The sequence below is a fragment of the Nerophis lumbriciformis genome, linkage group LG23 (genome assembly GCF_033978685.3).
Source record: "Nerophis lumbriciformis linkage group LG23, RoL_Nlum_v2.1, whole genome shotgun sequence".
Classification (NCBI taxonomy): Eukaryota; Metazoa; Chordata; class Actinopteri; order Syngnathiformes; family Syngnathidae; genus Nerophis; species Nerophis lumbriciformis.
The window spans coordinates 40,041,661-40,061,597 of NC_084570.2; the positions used below are offsets into that span (position 1 = coordinate 40,041,661).

Sequence of the window (19,937 nt, forward strand, 5' to 3'; positions counted from 1 at the left end):
AGTTATCATGACATACGTATTGTTGAATTTGATGATATCATGCATTTCAAGTTATCATGACATATGTATAGTTGCATTTGATGACATGCATTTCAAGTTATCATGACATATATGTATTGTTGCATTTGATGACATCATGCATCTCAAGTTATCATGACATATACGTATTGTTGCATTAGATGACATCATGCATTTCAAGTTATGACATATACGTATTGTTGCATTTGATGATATGCATTTCAAGTTATAATGACATGTATGTATTGTTGCATTTGATGACATCATGCATTTCAAGTTATCATGACATATATGTATTGTTGAATTTGATGACATCATGCATTTCAAGTTATCATGACATATATGTATAGTTGCATTTGATGACACCATGCATTTCAAGTTATCATGACATATATGTATAGTTGCATTTGATGACATCATGCATTTCAAGTTATCATGACATGTATGTATTGTTGCATTTGATGACATCATGCATTTCAAGTTATCATGACATATATGTATTGTTGCATTTGATGACATCATGCGTTACAAGTTATGACATATACGTACTGTTGCATTTGATGACATCATGCATTTCAAGTTATCATGACATATATGTATAGTTGCATTTGATGACATCATGCATTTCAAGTTATCATGACATATCAATCAATCAATCAATCAATCAATCAATGTTTATTTATATAGCCCTAAATCACAAGTGTCTCAAAGGGCTGCACAAGCCACAACGACATCCTCGGTACAAAGCCCACATAAGGGCAAGGAAAAACTCACCCCAGTGGGACGTCGATGTGAATGACTATGAGAAACCTTGGAGAGGACCGCATATGTGGGTACCCCCCCCCCCCCCTCTAGGGGAGACCGAAAGCAATGGATGTCGAGTGGGTCTGACATAATATTGATAATATACGTATTGTTGCATTTGATGACATCATGCATTTCAAGTTATCATGACATATATGTATTGTTAAATTTGATGACATCATGCATTTCAAGTTATCATGACATATGTATAGTTGCATTTGATGACACCATGCATTTCAAGTTATCATGACATATATGTATAGTGGCATTTGATAACAGCATGCATTTCAAGTTATCATGACATATACGTACTGTTGCATTTGATGACATCAGGCATTTCAAGTTATCATGACATATATGTATTGTTGCATTTGATGACATCATGCATTTCAAGTTATCATGACATATATGTATAGTTGCATTTGATGACATCATGCATTTCAAGTTATCATGATATATATGTACTGTTGCATTTGATGACATCATGCACGTTATGCTAACACACAATATAATACTGCATACTGTACACATTAACACTTGATCTGTATTGTTTATAAAGTGGATCATTGCTCACGACATTTCTCTCAGGTGTGCTGGCAGAAGAAGAGCCGAGGCCGTGTGCCGTGTCAGGAAATGGCCGCCATTGTGCGCTAAACACCACCGTGTGCAGAGAAGGCTGGCAAGGTCCCAACAACGGCATCACCAACTTTGACAACTTCCTGTTTGCCATGCTCACCGTCTTCCAGTGCATCACCATGGAGGGATGGACCGACGTGCTCTACTGGGTGACAACAATCACCTTACAGCTACACAACTAAACACTTCTTCAACAACAACAATCACCTTACACCTACACAACTATACACTTCAACAACAATCACCTTACACATACACAACTATACACTTCTTCAACAACAATCACCTTACACATACAAAACTATACACTTCTTCAACAACAATCACCTTACACATACACAACTATATGCTTCTTCAACAACAATCACCTTACACATACACTATTATACACTTCTTCAACAACAATCACCTTACACCTACACAACTATACACTTCTTTAACAACAATCACCTTACACATACACAACTATACGCTTCTTCAAAAACAATCACCTTACACATACACAATTATACATTTCTTCTTCAAGAACAATCACCTTACACATACACAACTATACACTTCTTCAACAACAATCCCCTTACACATACACAATTATACATTTCTTTTTCAAGAACAATTTTTTTTAATTCTTCTACGACTATCACTTTACACATACACTATTATACATTTATTCTTCAACAACAATCACCTTACACAATACACATTTATAAATTACTTCAACAACATTCACCTTACACATTCACAATTATACATTTCTTGTTCAACAACAATCTCACTTTACACATACACAATTATACATTTCTTGTTCAACAACAATCATCTTACACATACATAATTATACATTTCTTCTTCAACAACATTTACCTTACACATACAAAAATATACATTTCTTCTTCAACAATCACCTTACAAATATACAATTGTAAATTTATTTTTTAACAACAATCACCTTACACATACACAATTATTATTTTTTCTTCAACAACAAACACCTTACACCCACACAACTGTGCACTTCTTTTTCAACAACAATCACCTTACACATACACTATTATACACTTCTTCAACAAACATCACCTTACATATACACTATTATACACTTCTTCAACAACAACCACTTTACACATACACTAGTATACGCTTCTTCTTCAACAACTATAACCATACACATACATAATTATACATGTTTTCTTCAAAAACAATCACCTTACACATACACAATTTATACATTTCTTATTAAACAACAATGACCTTACACATACACTATTATACATTTCTTCTTGAACAACAATCACCTTACACATACACTATTATACATTTCTTCTTCAACAACAATCACCTTACACATACACAATTTATACATTCCTTCTTCAACAACCATCACCCTACATATACAATATCATACATTTCTTCTTCAACAACAATCACCTTACACATACATAATTATACATTTCTTCTTCAACAACAATCACCTTACACATACACAATTTATAAATGTGTTCTTCAACAACAATCACCTTACACATACACTATTATACATTTCTTCTTCAACAACAACCACCTTACACTTACACAATTATACATTTCTTCTTCAACAACAATCACCCTACATATACACTACTATACATTTCTTCTTCAACAAAAATCACCTTACACATACATAATTATACATTTCGTCTTCAACAACAATCACCTTACACGTACACAATTAATACATTTCTTCTTCAACAACAATCACCTTACACATACACAATTCCTACATGTATTCCTCAACAACAATCACCTTACATTTACACAATTATATATATTTTCTTCAACAACAATAACCTTACTTATACAATATTATACATTTGTCCTTCGACAACAATCACCTTACACATACACAATTATAGATTTCTTCTTCAAAAACTATCACCTTACACATACACTATTATACATTTCTTCTTTAACAACAATCACCTCACACATACACAATTATACATTTATTCTTCAACAATCACCTTACACCTACACAATTATACATTTTTTCTTTGACAACAATCACCCTACATAAACACTATTATACATTTATTCTTCAACAACAATCACCCTACACTTACACAATTATGTATTTATTCTTCAACTACAATCACTTTACACACACACAATTCACCTTACACATACACAATTCATACATTTATTCTTCAACAACAATCACCTTACACTACACAATTAATTATTTCCTGTTGTACAACAATCACCTTACACATACACAATTATGCATTTGTTGTTCAACAAACAATCACCTTACACATACACAATTATACATTTGTTGTTCAACAAACAATCACCTTACACATTGACTATTACACATTTTTTTCTTCAACAACAATCACCTTACACATATACAATTATACATTTCTTCTCCAACAACAATCACCTTACACATATACAATTATACATTTCTTCTCCAACAATCACCTTACACATACACAATCATACATTTGTTGTTCAACAAACAATCACCTTACACATAGACTATTACACATTTTTTTCTTCAACAACAATCTCCTTACACATATACAATTATACATTTCTTCTCCAACAATAATCACCTTACACTACACAATTAATTATTTCCTGTTCTACAACAATCACCTTACACACACACAATTATACATTTGTTGTTCAACAAACAATCACCCTACACATATACTATTACACATTTTTTCGTCAACAACAATCACCTTACACATACACTATTTTAGATTTCCTTTTCAACAACAATCACCTTACACATACACAATTATACATGTATTCTTCTACGACTATCATTTTACTCATACACAATTAATGAAGCTTCATTTTCAACAATAATCACCTTACACATACACAATTTATGCATTTCTTATTCAACAACAATCACCTACATGTACACAATTCATACAGTTCTTTTTGAACAACAATCACCTTACACATACACAATGTATGCATTTCTTGTGCAACAACAATCACCATACATATACACAATTCATACATTTCTTATTCAAACAAAAAAAAGGTGACCGGCCTTAAGGTCCATCCTTCCGCCAGAATCCTTGACCGGTCACCGACCTTAAGGTCCATCATTCTGCCAGAATCCTTGACCGGTAACCGGCCTTAAAGTCCATCATTCTGCCAGAATCCTTGACCGGTCACCAACCTTAAGGTCCATTGCATTGCAAGAATCCTTGACCGGTCAACGTTCTTAAGATCCATCATTCCGTCAGAATCCTTGACCGGTCATCGGCCTTAAGGTCAATCATTTTGGCAGAATCCTTGACCTGTCACCGGCCTTAAGGTCCATGATTCTGCCAGAATCCTTGACCGGTTACAGGCCTTAAGGTCCATCATTCTACCAGAATCCTTGACCAGTCACCGGCCTTAAGGTCCATCATTCTGCCTGAATCCTTGACCGGTCACCGGCTTTAAGGTCCATGATTCTGCCAGAATCATTGACCGGTCACGGGCCCTAAGGTCCATCATTGTGCTAGAATCCTTGACCGATCAACATTCTTAAGGTCCATAATTGTACTAGAATTCTTGACCGGTCACTGTTCTTAAGGTCCATCATTGTGCCAGAATCCTTGACCGGTCACCTGCCTTAATATCCATCATTCTGCCAGAATCCTTGACCAGTCACCGGCCTTAAGGTCCATCATTGTGCCAGAATACTTGACCGGTCACCGGCCTTAAGGTCCATCATTGTGCCAGAATCCTTGACTGGTCACCGGCCTTAAGGTCCATCATTGTGCTAGAATCCTTGACCGGTCACCAGCCTCAAGGTCCATCATTTTGCCAGAATACTTGACCGGTCACCGGCCTTGAGGTCCATGATGCTGCCAGAATCCTTGACCAGTCACCGATCTTAAGGTCCATGATGCTGCCAGAATCCTTGACCGGTCACCGACCTTAAGGTCTATTATTGTGCCATAATCCTTGACCAGTCACCGGCCTTAAGGTCCATCATTGTGCCAGAATCCTTGACCGGCCTTAAGGTCCATCATTCTGCCAGAATCCTTGACCAGTCACCGGCCTTAAGGTCCATCATTGTGCTAGAATCCTTGACCGGTCACCAGCCTTAAGGTCCATCATTCTGCCAGAATCCTTGACTTGTCACCGGTCTTAAGGTCCATGATGCTGCCAGAATCCTTGACCGGTCACCGACCTTAAGGGCCATCATTCTGCCAGAATCCTTGACCGGTCACCGGGCTTAAGGTCCATCATTCTGCCAGAATCCTTGACCGGTCACCTGCCTTAATATCCATCATTCTGCCAGAATCCTTGACCGGTCACCGGCCTTAAGGTCCATCATTTTGGCAGAATCCTTGATTGGTCACAGGCCTTAAGGTCCATGATTCTGCTAGAATCCTTTACCGGTCACCGGCCTTAAGGTCCATCCTTCCGTCAGAATCCTTGACCGGTCACCAGCCTTAAGGTCCATCATTTTGGCAGAATCCTTGATTGGTCACCGGCCTTAAGGTCCATCATTCTGCCAGAATCCTTGACCGGTCACCGGCCTTAAGGTCCATCATTCTGCCAGAATCCTTGACCGGTCACCGGCCTTAAGGTCCATGATTCTGCCAGAATCCTTGACCGGTCACCGGCCTTAAGGTCCATCATTCTGCCAGAATCCTTGACCGGTCACAGGCCCTGAGGTCCATCATTCTGCCAGAATCCTTGACCAGTCACCGGCCTTAAGGTCCAACGGGGTGGGCGTGGCGAAGTTGGGAGAGTGGCCGTGCCAGCAATCTGAGGGTTACTGGTTCAATCCCCACCATCTACCATTCTAGTCACGTCCGTTGTGTCCTTGAGCAAGACACGTCAACCTTGCTCCTGATGGGCCTGGTTAGCGCCGTTTATGGCAGTTCCCGCCATCAGTGTGTGAATGTGTGTGTGTGAATGGGTGAATGTGGAAAATAGTGTCAAAGCGCTTTTAGTTCCTTAAAAAAGGTAGAAAAGCGCTATACAAGTACGACCCATTTACCATTTAAGGTCCATCATTGTACTAGAATCCTTGACCGGTCATTGTTCCTAAGGTCCATCATTGTGCCAGAATCCTTGACCAATCACCTGCCTTGAGGTCCATGATTCTGCCAAAATACTTGACCGGTCAACGGCTTTAAGGTCCATCATTCTGCTAGAATCCTTGACCAGTCACCAGTTTTAAGGTCCATCATTGTGCCAGAATCCTTGACTGGTCACCGGCCTTAAGGTCTATCATTCTGCCAGAATCCTTGACCAGTCACCGGCCTTAAGGTCCATCATTCTGCTAGAATCCTTGACCGGTCACCAGCCATAAGGTCCATTATTCTGCCAGAATCCTTGACCGGTCACCGGCCTTAATGTCCATGATTCTGCCAGAATACTTGACCGGTCACCGGCCTTGAGGTCCATGATGCTGCCAGAATCCTTGACCGGTCACCGGTCTTAAGGTCCATGATGCTGCCAGAATACTTGACCTGTCACCGGTCTTAAGGTCCATAATTCTGCCAGAATCCTTGACCGGTCACCGGCCTTAAGGTCCATCATTCTGCCAGAATCCTTGACCGGACAACGTTCTTAAGGTCCATCATTGTACTAGAATCCTTGACCGGTCATTGTTCCTACGGTCCATTGTTGTGCCAGAATCCTTGACCGATCACCTGCCTCAAGGTCCATCATTCTGACAAAATCCTTGACCGGTCACCGGCTTTAAGGGCCATCATTGTGCCAGAATCCTTGACCGGTCACCAGCCTTAAGGTCCATCATTTTGCCAGAATACTTGACCGGTCACCGGCCTTGAGGTCCATGATGCTGCCAGAATCCTTGACCGGTCACCGGTCTTAAGGTCCATCCTTCCGCCAGAATCCTTGACCGGTCACCGACCTTAAGGTCATCATTCTGCCAGAATCCTTGACCGGTAACCGGCCTTAAAGTCCATCATTCTGCCAGAATCCTTGACCGGTCACCTGCCTTAATATCCATCATTCTGCCAGAATCCTTGACCGGTCACCGGCCTTAAGGTCCATCATTCTGCCAGAATCCTTGACCGGTCACAGGCCCTGAGGTCCATCATTCTGCCAGAATCCTTGACCAGTCACCGGCCTTAAGGTCCAACGGGGTGGGCGTGGCGAAGTTGGGAGAGTGGCCATGCCAGCAATCTGAGGGTTACTGGTTCAATCCCCACCATCTACCATTCTAGTCACGTCCGTTGTGTCCTTGAGCAAGACACTTCAACCTTGCTCCTGATGGGCCTGGTTAGCGCCGTTTATGGCAGCTCCCGCCATCAGTGTGTGAATGTGTGTGTGTGAATGGGTGAATGTGGAAAATAGTGTCAAAGCGCTTTGAGTTCCTTAAAAAAGGTAGAAAAGCGCTATACAAGTACGACCCATTTACCATTTAAGGTCCATCATTGTACTAGAATCCTTGACCGGTCATTGTTCCCAAGGTCCATCATTGTGCCAGAATCCTTGACCAATCACCTGCCTTGAGGTCCATGATTCTGCCAAAATACTTGACCGGTCAACGGCTTTAAGGTCCATCATTCTGCTAGAATCCTTGACCAGTCACCAGCTTTAAGGTCCATCATTCTGCTAGAATCCTTGACCGGTCACCAGCCATAAGGTCCATTATTCTGCCAGAATCCTTGACCGGTCACCGGCCTTAATGTCCATGATTCTGCCAGAATCCTTGACCAGTTACCGGCCTTAAGGTCCATCATTGTGCCAGAATCCTTGACCGGTCACCGGCCTTAAGGTCCATCATTGTGCCAGAATACTTGACCTGTCACCGGTCTTAAGGTCCATGATGCTGCCAGAATCCTTGACCGGTCACCGGCCTTAAGGTCCATCATTGTGCCAGAATCCTTGACCGGTCACTGGCCTTAAGGTCCATAATTCTACCAAAATCCTTGACCGGTCACCGGCCTTAAGGTCCATCATTCTGCTAGAATCCTTGACCGGTCACCAGCCATAAGGTCCATTATTCTGCCAGAATCCTTGACCGGTCACCGGCTTTAATGTCCATGATTCTGCCAGAATCCTTAACCAGTTACCGGCCTTAAGGTCCATCATTGTGCCAGAATCCTTGACCGGTCACCGGCCTTAAGGTCCATCATTGTGCCAGAATACTTGACCTGTCACCGGTCTTAAGGTCCATGATGCTGCCAGAATCCTTGACCGGTCACCGGCCTTAAGGTCCATCATTCTGCCAGAATCCTTGACCGGTCACTGGCCTTAAGGTCCATAATTCTACCAGAATCCTTGACCGGTCACCGGCCTTAAGGTCCATCATTGTGCTAGAATCCTTGACCGGACAACGTTCTTAAGGTCCATCATTGTACTAGAATCCTTGACCGGTCATTGTTCCTACGGTCCATTGTTGTGTCAGAATCCTTGACCGATCACCTGCCTCAAGGTCCATCATTCTGCCAAAATCCTTGACTGGTCACCGGCTTTAAGGGCCATCATTGTGCCAGAATCCTTGACCGGTCACCAGCCTTAAGGTCCATCATTTTGCCAGAATACTTGACCGGTCACCGGCCTTGAGGTCCATGATGCTGCCAGAATCCTTGACCGGTCACCGGTCTTAAGGTCCATGATGCTGCCAGAATCCTTGACCGGTCACCGACCTTAAGGTCCATTATTCTGCCATAATCCTTGACCGGTCACCGGCCTTAAGGTCCATCATTGTGCCAGAATCCTTGACCGGCCTTAAGGTCCATCATTCTGCCAGAATCCTTGACCAGTCACCGGCCTTAAGGTCCATCATTGTGCTAGAATCCTTGACCGGTCACCAGCCTTAAGGTCCATCATTCTGCCAGAATCCTTGACTTGTCACGGGTCTTAAGGTCCATGATGCTGCCAGAATCCTTGACCGGTCACCGACCTTAAGGGCCATCATTGTACCAGAATCCTTGACCGGTCATTGTTCCTACGGCTCATCGTTGTGCCAGAATCCTTGACTGATCACCTGCCTTGAGGTCCATCATTCTGCCAAAATCCTTGACTGGTCACCGGCTTTAAGGGCCATCATTGTGCCAGAATCCTTGACCGGTCACCAGCTTTAAGGTCCATCATTGTGCCAGAATCCTTGACAGTTCTGAAATTGTGAAATGTTTTTGCAGATGAACGACGCGATGGGCTTTGAGCTGCCGTGGGTCTACTTCGTCAGTCTGGTCATCTTTGGATCGTTCTTTGTTCTGAACTTGGTCCTGGGAGTCCTCAGTGGGTAGGTGTCCCCCAGAGGTCTGGAGGGATGGGATCTGAAGGTGTGACGCTGGTTTGTGCCGTCAGAGAGTTCTCCAAAGAGCGGGAGAAGGCCAAGGCGCGGGGTGACTTCCAGAAGCTCCGTGAGAAGCAGCAGCTCGAAGAAGACCTTAAAGGTTACCTGGACTGGATCACGCAGGCCGAGGACATCGACCCCGACAACGAGGACGAGGGAGACGAGGAAGGCAAGCGCAAAAGTGAGTCATCTGAATATGGAAGTATTTGTTGTTGGTGTCTTTATGAGTAGACTTAAAGCTACACTACATCACAGTAGTGAGGTTTTTTTTATTTCAACGATTAACTCTTTAGTACACCTTTTTATTACATCCATTACATAATACATTTTATTTTTTACATTTTTATTGAAGTAGAGAAACAGATGTAGCATAAGTTCATTAAAATAGTTCCTATTTGTAATTATCTGCCCTGATTGATATATTATATATATGTGTTACATATTTCAATTAGAGTTGTCAAAGTTCATAAGGTAACAGTGAGTGAAAGTTCCTTCAACAAATGTACTAAGTGACCCTCAGTACAAATATAGATCACAAAGGTAGAATAAAAGTCCAGTAAAAGACAGGCCCAGCTCCAAAAAGTGACTTTCATCCACTGCCGCTGAGAGTTGAGTCATCACCGCAGCGGCAAAATTCAACTTTGATTATGAATTAATGAATAACACAAAATGTGGATTGTTTTGTCAAAGATGTCATGTGTGATATATACAGTAAATGTGTGATGTATACAGTAAATGTCATGTGTGATATATACAGTAAATGTCATGTGTGATATACAGTATACAGTAAATGTCTTGTGTGATATATACAGTAAATGTCTTGTATTATATATACAGCAAATGTGTGATATATACAGTAAATGTGGGATGTATACAGTAAATGTCATGTGTGATGTATACAGTAAATGTCATGTGTGATGTATACAGTAAATGTCATGTGTGATGTATACAGTAAATGCTAGTACATCAAATATTATAACATGTTTTGTTTTCTAGTATTTCATCTTCAAGTTTATGACAACATATCGTTATGAATACCATGAACTTGTACAACACCTAATATCACAACTTGTATTAGATCACAACAATCCATGTGTTGTCTTATTCATGCGCTAAAAATATAGATATACACGTCAGTGAAGTTTTGTTTACTTTGTAATCATACTCATAGTTGTTATTGTCGGTAAATGTCCATGTTGTCTTCTTTCTGTTTCATAAACGTTGACATAAAACAAACAAATTGTCCATGTTGATCAAAACATGATTTGATGAAATATCAACGATTATAATAATCACAAGTTAACTCCAGACAGAATGTGATTCATCACTATTGAACATTTGATTCATTTGACAGATCTAATCATAATAAATGTAGACATGATTGTTATTTGTACAATGTTTTGTACAATGTTTTGTCTCTCATTTTTAAGCACCAGCCTTCCCGCTACTCTTCTGATGGAGCGAAGATAGCTTTCTTTTTTTCGCTGCTGTCGGTGCAGGCTCTCCAGTGGGCCACAGCAGCGGTGGACAAGACTGTGGGCCTGAGCTTCGATTACGCCGCTTTTCGGGCCGAGTTCCGGGCCGAGTTCCGGGTAGTGTTTGACCACCCCGTGGACGGTGGGGACTCGGCAGATCGTCTGCACACCATCCAGCAGGGCATCGCTCAGTCACGGCCTACACCCTTGAGTTACGCACCCTAGCTGCAAACAGCAAGTGGGGAAACCGCGCCTACAGAAAGGGGCTAAGCGAGCAGGTCAAGGACGGCTTGCTGAGAGACCGACCTACCTCCTGGCGAGCCCTCATCGAACTCGCACTACTCTTCGACCAGAGACTTGTTGAACGAGCAGCCGAGAGAGCTCAGATGGCCGCTAGATCCACTCCTGCTATCCAGTTCCGACCTGCCTACCACACATACCTCCTCCCACGCCAACTGTGACCATAGAACCCATGCAGTTGGGAAGAACGCATCTGGAGGCGGAGGAGAGATAGAGAAGGTTCAGGCAGCGCCTTTGCCTCTATTGCGGCCTGGCAGGCCACATCATCCTTGACTGCCCAATGAGGCAAAGAGGACCAGGGTCACCAGCTAGGGGAATCCTGGTACGCCACATGTCTATTCCCCATGAGAAGAGGTACCAAGGCATCTTTTTTCCCGCTACTCTGTCGTGGAACTCTAAGACTCTGAGAGTGGGGGTCTACTTGGACTCGGAACTGATGAGCGTTTCCTCGACCATGAATTCGCCCGTCAAACAGGGCATTCTGCCTGTTCCCCTGAATACATTCCTTCCTACTCAAGCTCTGGATGGACGCCCCCTGGTACCAATAAAGCATCGTACGGAGCCCCTATCTTTGTCCCTCTCGGGCAACCACGTCGAGACCATCAGCTTCTAGGTACTGGATGCCCTCGTCGCTCCATTAGTCCTCGGGAGATCATGGCTGCATCTGCACGACCCCCACGTTTCATGGACCACGAGCAAGATCTTGGTCTGGAGCACTACCTGCCATGCTCATTGCCTCAGATCAGCAGTTCACCCGATCAGCAGACCTAGGCCCGGTATCCAGCCAGCTGATCTCGCCCATATACCTTCGGTCTACCACGATCTGATTGCTGTCTTCAGCAAGGAACGTGCCCTATCCCTTCCACCACACAGACGTTATGACTGCGCCATTGACTTGCTGCCCAACGCAGTGGTTCCGACCAGTCGGTTGTACAATCTGTCACTTCCTGAGAAACTAGCCATGAAGGACTATATTACAGAATCCCTTGCCTCAGAATCATCACAGCCTTCCAAATATCCTCTGGCAGCAAGTTTCTTCTTTGTGAGCAAGAAGGACGGCTCGTCAAGACCATGCTTTTACTACAGGCAACTAAACCAGATCACCATAAAAAAATAAGTACCCTCTACCCATCCTGAGTTCTTTTTTCGAGCCTCTAGCCCCAGCCACCATATTCACCAAATTGAATTTAGGGAACACTTATCACCTGGTGCAAATCAAAGAGGGAGACGAGTGGAAGAGTGCATTCAACACCAATCTTGGGCACTTTGAGTGTCGGGTGATGCCTTTCAGACTCACCAAAAACCCAGCTGTCTTCCAGATGCTCGTCAATGACATTTTGAAGGACATGCTTGACCAGTCATATATCTTGACGATATATTGATCTTTTGTCGTAGCCTGCAGGAGCACCGGCAACACGTCCGCCTTGTCCTGCAGCGCCTCCTGGAGAATCGCCTGTTCGTGAAAGCAGAGAAGTGCGAGTTCCACGCACCATCCGTAGGATTCTTGGGATTTGTGGTCAAGGGAGGACACATCTGGGCTGACCCCAAGAAAGTCGAGGCGGTTTTGGCCTGGCCTCAGCCCCCCACCTGGACGGAACTAAGGAGGTTACTAGGATTCGCCGGGTTCTACCGTATATTAATTCAAGACTTCAGCAAGGTAGCTGCACCACTTCATTCACTCACCTCTACAAATGTCTCCTTCCAGTGGACACAAGACTGAACGGACTGAAAGAGAGCTTCATCTCCGCCCCTGTCCTCATCCATCTGGACCTGGACTGTGCCTTTATCATAGAGGTGGATGCTTCAGACTCAGGGATCGGTGCTGTGCTCTCCCAACGCTCCCGAACCGACAGCCTGATTCACCCATGTGCTTTCTTCTCCAGGCGACCTACCCCGGAACTATGATGCGGGTAATAGAGAGCTATTGGCGGTCAATGAGGCCTTGGCTAAATAGAGGCATTGGCTGGAAGGGGCCAGACACAAGTTTCAGATCCTGACTGACCACAGCAACCTTCTCCATATCCGCTCAGCCAGGAGGCTTAACAACTGTCAGGCTTGTTGGTTGCAGTTCTTCAGTCGTTTTTATTACCTCCTCTCGTACAGACCGGACTCCAGAAATACCAAGGCTTATTCACTTTTCATGGCGTAGCCCACCTGCACCCCGGCGGCTGAACCCATCCTCCCTCCTGCCTAGATTGTGGGCATGGTCTCCTGGAAAATTATGGACCTCCCAGAAAATATTTTCTTCCCCCGTGAGCTTCAATCCAGGGTCCTGGATTAGGGCAATTCCGGTGTCTTCTCCTGTCATCCGGGTTTCCAGCGTACACTATCCTTCATCCAACGGCAATTTTGGTGGCCGTCGATGGCAGCTGATACACATGAGTTCATCGCCGCTTGTATCACCTGTTCCTGCAGCAAAACCTCAGACAGACCTCCTGCTGGTCTCCTGTGCCCCCCGCCTATTCCTGCCCGTCCATGGTCTCACATCACCCTGGACTTCATTACGGGATTTTCGGTGTCCAGAGATAACTCCACTGTGCTAACTATTGTCGACTGTTTTTCGAAGGCAGCACACTTCATACCACTCCCCAAGCTTCCATTCTCCTTTGAGACGGCTGACCTCCTCACGCTTCACGTCGTTAAACATCAAGGGATTCCAATGGATATCATATCTGACCGTGGCCCCCCGTTCACCTCCCGGGTATGGCGGGTTTCTGCAAGGGGATCGGGGCCTCGGTCAGTCTCACCTCTGGATACCACCCACAAAGCAATGGGCAGGCAGAGAGGGCAAACCAAAGCTTGGAGACCATGCTGCGTTACGTTGCTTCCTGCCAGCCCGCCTCTTGGAGCAAGTTCCTTCCCTGGTTCGAGTATTCCTACAACTCCATGGAGAGGGCACATATTAAGCGGTGTCAGAGGGTGTGGAAAGAGCCACGGAGAGGATGCGCCACAGTGCCAACCGGCGCCGCATCCCTGCACCATCCTACCAGCCCGGACAACAGTTGATGTTGCTCGCCAAAAACCTCAGCCTCCAGGTACCATCGAAAAAATTAGCCCCACGATATGTTGGACCTTTACCCAAGTGTTTCTGTTATTAATCCTGTGTCTGTCAAGTTGGCTCTCCCACCCTCGGTCAAGCAACACCCGGTTGTACATGTCTCCCATTTAAAGCCGGTAGCAGAGAGCGCTCTGTTCTCTTCTAGCGACCTGGTGTGGACGGTTAAGGAAATCCTCAGGGTCCGTCGGTAGGGAAGGGGGCTCGTGTGCTTGGTCGACTGGGAATGTTATGGACCAGAGGACAGATCTTGGGTGCCGGCCTCCTACCTTACCGACCCCTCGATTTTAGAGGATTTCTACCGTGCCAACCCCGATGCTCCCCGTCGCTGGTCGGGAGCCTTGCCTAAGGAGGGGGGTACTGTTACAGCGCATGTGCAATCCCGCATGTGATCTGCTGCAAGCGCAGCCGGCACATCCGTTTGAAGCGCGCCGGGACACGCCCCTGCTCGCTCTTCTCGCATCGCGGCCACACGCCTGCACGGCTGCAGGCAGTCAGCAATCAACACACCTGTGTCGGATGAGGGCAGAAGGAATAAAGATCAGCAGACCCGAAGATGCAGTGCCGGAACGTAGTTCACTTTCCGTAGTAAGCATCCCGTCTCTGGCTTCCCTCTGCGTACTTGCTCTCTCTCTCTGTGCTTTCCCGGTGCCAATGTCTCAGTGTTCCCTCTGTTTCCCGTGATCGAGCTGTGTACCTCAACTTTTCTCTGGATTCTGGACTGCCTCCCTCGATCCTCGACCCTCGCTTAGCCACGGACCTCCATGCCTCTTTCCCCGACCGCTTGCTTGCCCACGGTTTGCTTTCTTGCCTTGCCCCTCTGGTCGGACGAAGGATTCATCCAACATGCACATACAACAATCCCTGGTAACATTTACATCGTTAATTCTACACATCGTCTTGCACCATCTAAACACCAACGTGGAATTGATTAGCTGAACTCTCGACTCCATCCATCCATCCATTTTCTACCGCTTATTCCCTTTTGGGGTCGCGGGGGGCGCTGGAGCCTATCTCAGCTACAATCGGGTGGAAGGCGGGGTACACCCTGGACAAGTCGCCACCTCATCGCAGGGCCAACACAGACAGACAACATTCACACTCACATTCACACACTAGGGCCAATTTAGTGTTGCCAATCAACCTATCCCCAGGTGCATGTCTTTGGAGGTGGGAGGAAGCCGGAGTACCCGGAGGGAACCCACGCAGTCACGGGGAGAACATGCAAACTCCACACAGAAAAATCCCGAGCCCGGCTCAATTGACAAAATCACACCCCACACCCCACCCCCACGCCTCTGCCACTGCTTATTCTCTTGGGGCGATGAACGGAGCAGCGACGCTTGCAGTAGCGGCTGGCCTTCGTGGCCCCTCCCCCACCCCTCTGTTGCGAGTCTTGTTGATTAACGTCTTTGTGTGCTTTGGCTACACGTTTTTTTCCCCTTGGCCTCAGTCTGGACCCCCGCCTTGGAGTCCAGCCACTGACTGAATATTTTTTTACTCTCCCCCCCTCCCTTTCATATACCTGTTTCTCATCTTTTTTTTGAAAGGGCCGCTGGACTGTCTGGCTGACCCGTCAGCGATCCTGTTCTGTCTCCCTGTAATGTTTTGTCTGATCTTGAATGGGATTTTGCTGAAAAAAAAGTACTATCTTAATCTAATGTGCGTATATATATATATATATATATATATATATATATATATATATATATATATATATATATATATATATATATATATATATATATATGTATATGTATATATGTATATATGTATATATATATATGTGTATATATATATATATATATATATATATATGTATATATATATATGTATGTATATATATATATATATACATATAAGTCATATCAATGAAGATATGACTTCAGTTACCAGTCTGTGTGTGTGTGTGTGTGTGTGTGTGTGTGTGTGTGTGTGTGTGTGTGTGTGTGTGTGTGTCTGTCTGTCTCTGTGTCTGTGTGTGTTTGTGTGTGTGTGTGTGCGTGTCTGTGTGTATCTGTGTGTGTGTCTCTGTGTGTGTCTGTGTCTCTGTGTGTGTGTGTGTGTGTGTGTGTGTGTGTGTGTGTGTGTCAGTGAGTGTTCCCAACAGTGAGACAGAGTCCATCACCACAGATCATCGCAGTGACAAAGACAAGAAGTGGCTGTGCTGTGCTCCTTTCTGGTAAATAGTTCTACTACATTCTACTACTTTCTACTACTTTCCAGTACTTTCCAATACTTCCCAGTACTTTCTGGTACTTTCCAGTACTTCCCAGTACTTTGTAGTACTCCCCAGTACTTCCCAGTACTTTCTAGTACTTTCCAGGACTTTGTAGTACTTCCTGACGTACAGCAGTCCTACAAAGTACACTTGCTTTAGAGTAGTCAATGTGCAGCGTGTATCCTCTCATCTGGATTGTCCAAATATACAAGCTGGTGACTTATGTGAGGCACATGAGTGCTGCCGGCACAGGAGAGCTGCGGTTCATTAACATGAAGTCAGAGGGAGGGGGAGGGGCAGGGTTTAACACTCTGCTGCATTCTTTGCTGAAGAGCACTAAGGCAGCACTGCATCAATTCCTTTACCATAGCCATACAGGAGCGATTATTGATGATACTTGTAGTATTTAGTAGATTATTGATGATATCAACAGGAACACTTGTAGTATTTAGTAGATTATTGATGATATCAGCAGGAATACTTGTAGTATTTAGTAGATTATTGATGATATCAGCAGAAATACTTGTAGTTGTCATGATCCGTGGTCCGGATCATGCTTTGTTTAGTTATGTTCTGTTATTTTTGGACTTCTTTAGTTCCGTCTGCGCTTCCTTGTTTGTTTTTGTCACCATGGCGACTCATTAGTGTCACCTGTCATTTGCTGTTTGGATCACACCTGTCATTAATCAGAGATTGCTATTTAAGCCTGCTTTTTCCGGTCACTCGGTGTGGCTTTATTGTTTGCTTCACGCTAATGTCACGTAGGTTTTTGAGTTCATGATTCCTGTGCTAAGCGATTCCTTAGCTTTTAGTGTTCCTGTGCTAAGTAGTTTCCTTAGCTTCCCGTGCGATCGGCACGCATCCCTTTTGTTTTGTTTTTGTCTGTTTGTATCCATTTATGATTTATGATAAATAAATCATTCCTACCTTCACGCCTTGGTCCGGAGCCGTCCATTCTGCATCTTGGAAGAACAACCACGCAGCAAGCGTAAACCCACACGTGACAGAATGAAGCCACCAATCCGTTCTTCCGCAAGGGACCACGAGGAGATGGAGTAGCGCTGGCGAAGATGGAAGCCAGCCAGAAAGGCTTCGCCTCGCCGTCCGGACGCGTCGTTCCCCCAAACTCCTCCTCCGGAACACAGCACGCCACATGCAGCCCAGTCTTCCTCGCCACCGTTGTATGGTAATCCCCTCAGTCATTTCACCAAGCAGTTCATGGATTGGGCTGTCAGTCAGCTGGAGACCCGCGCTGATGACATCACGCCGCTGCCTGCTGATGACGTCCTGGGCCAGGATTTTTTTTTTCTAAATTCTGTTTCGCCCTCCAAGATTCAAACCAAGTCACAGACATTTTGTTTTTGTCCACCCACGCAAACTCAGGTGGGGAATACAAAAAGACACTTTGGACAATTTAGAGGGGAGGATTCTGCCCCCCTCCTGACTTCCCTCCACCCACCCCGAAAAACGATTCCAGACCGCAGGGAGCGCGTCTGGTATCCGCTCCTTGAGGGGGGGGATAGGGAGCTGTGCTGGTGGGGTGGCTCAGCTGCGCCCAGCCAGGCAGCAACCTCCAGCCCGGTCGCCACCACCAGTTCTTCGCCATGCCAAGCCACGGCCTCCAACCCGGCCTCCACCACCAGTCTTTCGGCCAGCCAAGCCGCAACCTCCAGCCCGTCCACCACCACCAGTCCATCGGCATGCCAAGCCGCAACCCCCAGCTAGGCCACTTCCGCCAAGCTCATGGCTAACCTCAGTCCCGGTGGGCTTGCAGACGCCACCATCATCCCCGGTGGGCCTGCAGACGCCACCATCATCCCCGGTGGGCCTGCAGACGCCACCATCATCTCCGGTGGGCCTGCAGACGCCATCCTCTTCAGCACCCGAACTTCCTGCTTCTCGGCTAGCACCAGTTCCTGTTCCTGCTCCTCGGCTAGCACCAGTTCCTGTTCCTGCTCCTCGGCTAGCACCAGTTCCTGTTCCTGCTCCTCGGCTAGCACCAATTCCTGTTCCTGCTCCTCGTTTAGCATCAGTTCCTGTTCCTGCTCTTTGGCTAGCACCAGTTCCTGTTCCTGCTTCTCAGCAGACACCAGTTCTTGTTCCTGCACTGAGGCGAGCACCAGGTCCTGTTCCAGATCCACGCCAAGCACCAGTAGCAGCACCGCGGCTAGCACCTGTCGCTGCACCACGGCTAGCAGCTGTCGCAGCACCACGGCTAGCAGCTGTCGCAGCACCACGGCTAGCACCAGTGGCTGCACCACGGCTAGCACCAGGAACTGCACCAGGAACTGCACCCACGTCTGCTTCGCTTTTTTTGTTGAAGTGGAATGGTTGAACAATGCGGACACGTTTGGTACTGGATATTTTCTAACACTGCTTCTGTATGTGGAAGTAATATACAACTATAATTATTTGATACTTGCTTATATTGACAAATGTCACCTTTACAGTGTTCAATTACCAAAATGTATGTCTAGCTTGTGTGCTATTGTGTGCTCAGCTGTTGTGTAGCTGCTAGCTCCTAGTAGACTATAGCCTAGCATGTTTACCTTTTGTTAATGACTTTAGTAAAATAGAAGAAATTGTGTCTTTATTGGAGGACATTAAGATGTCATCTTTGTGTTAACACTCTGCATGTATCGCACATGATATCACACACAAGTAAACACTCTGCTTGTATTGCACGTGATATCACATACAAGTAAACACTCTGTTTGTATTGCACATAATATCACACACAAGTAGACACTCTGCTTGCATCGCACATGATATCACACACACGTAAACACACTGCAGGACTGCTTGTATCGCACATGATGTCACACACGTAGACACACTGCAGGACTGCTTGTATCGCACATGATGTCACACACACTATCAAACACTCTGTAGGACTGCTTTTATCGCACATGATATCACACACAAGTAAACACTCTCCATGACTGCTAGTATCACACATGATATCACTTACAAGTAAACACTCTGCTTGTATCACACATGATATCACTTACAAGTAAACACTCTGCTTGTATCGCAAATGATATCACACACAAGTAAACACTCTGCTTGTATCGCACATGATATCACACACAAGTAAACCCACTGCAGGACTGCTTTTATCCCACATGATATCACACACAAGTA

The 19,937-nt window shown here is 45.2% G+C and overlaps 1 protein-coding gene across 2 annotated transcripts in view; it reads left to right on the forward strand.

Moving 5' to 3' along the window:
* The window catches only part of LOC133622687 (voltage-dependent L-type calcium channel subunit alpha-1D-like), a 195,977-nt gene that overhangs the window by 20,798 nt on the left and 155,242 nt on the right, over positions 1-19,937 (forward strand). For both annotated transcript variants that reach the window (XM_072915911.1, XM_072915910.1), the window contains exons 5-8: positions 1,411-1,607; positions 9,585-9,688; positions 9,754-9,923; positions 16,667-16,754. In XM_072915911.1, coding sequence (XP_072772012.1) covers positions 1,411-1,607; positions 9,585-9,688; positions 9,754-9,923; positions 16,667-16,754 — 559 coding nt within the window. The remainder of the gene's footprint in view (positions 1-1,410; positions 1,608-9,584; positions 9,689-9,753; positions 9,924-16,666; positions 16,755-19,937) is intronic.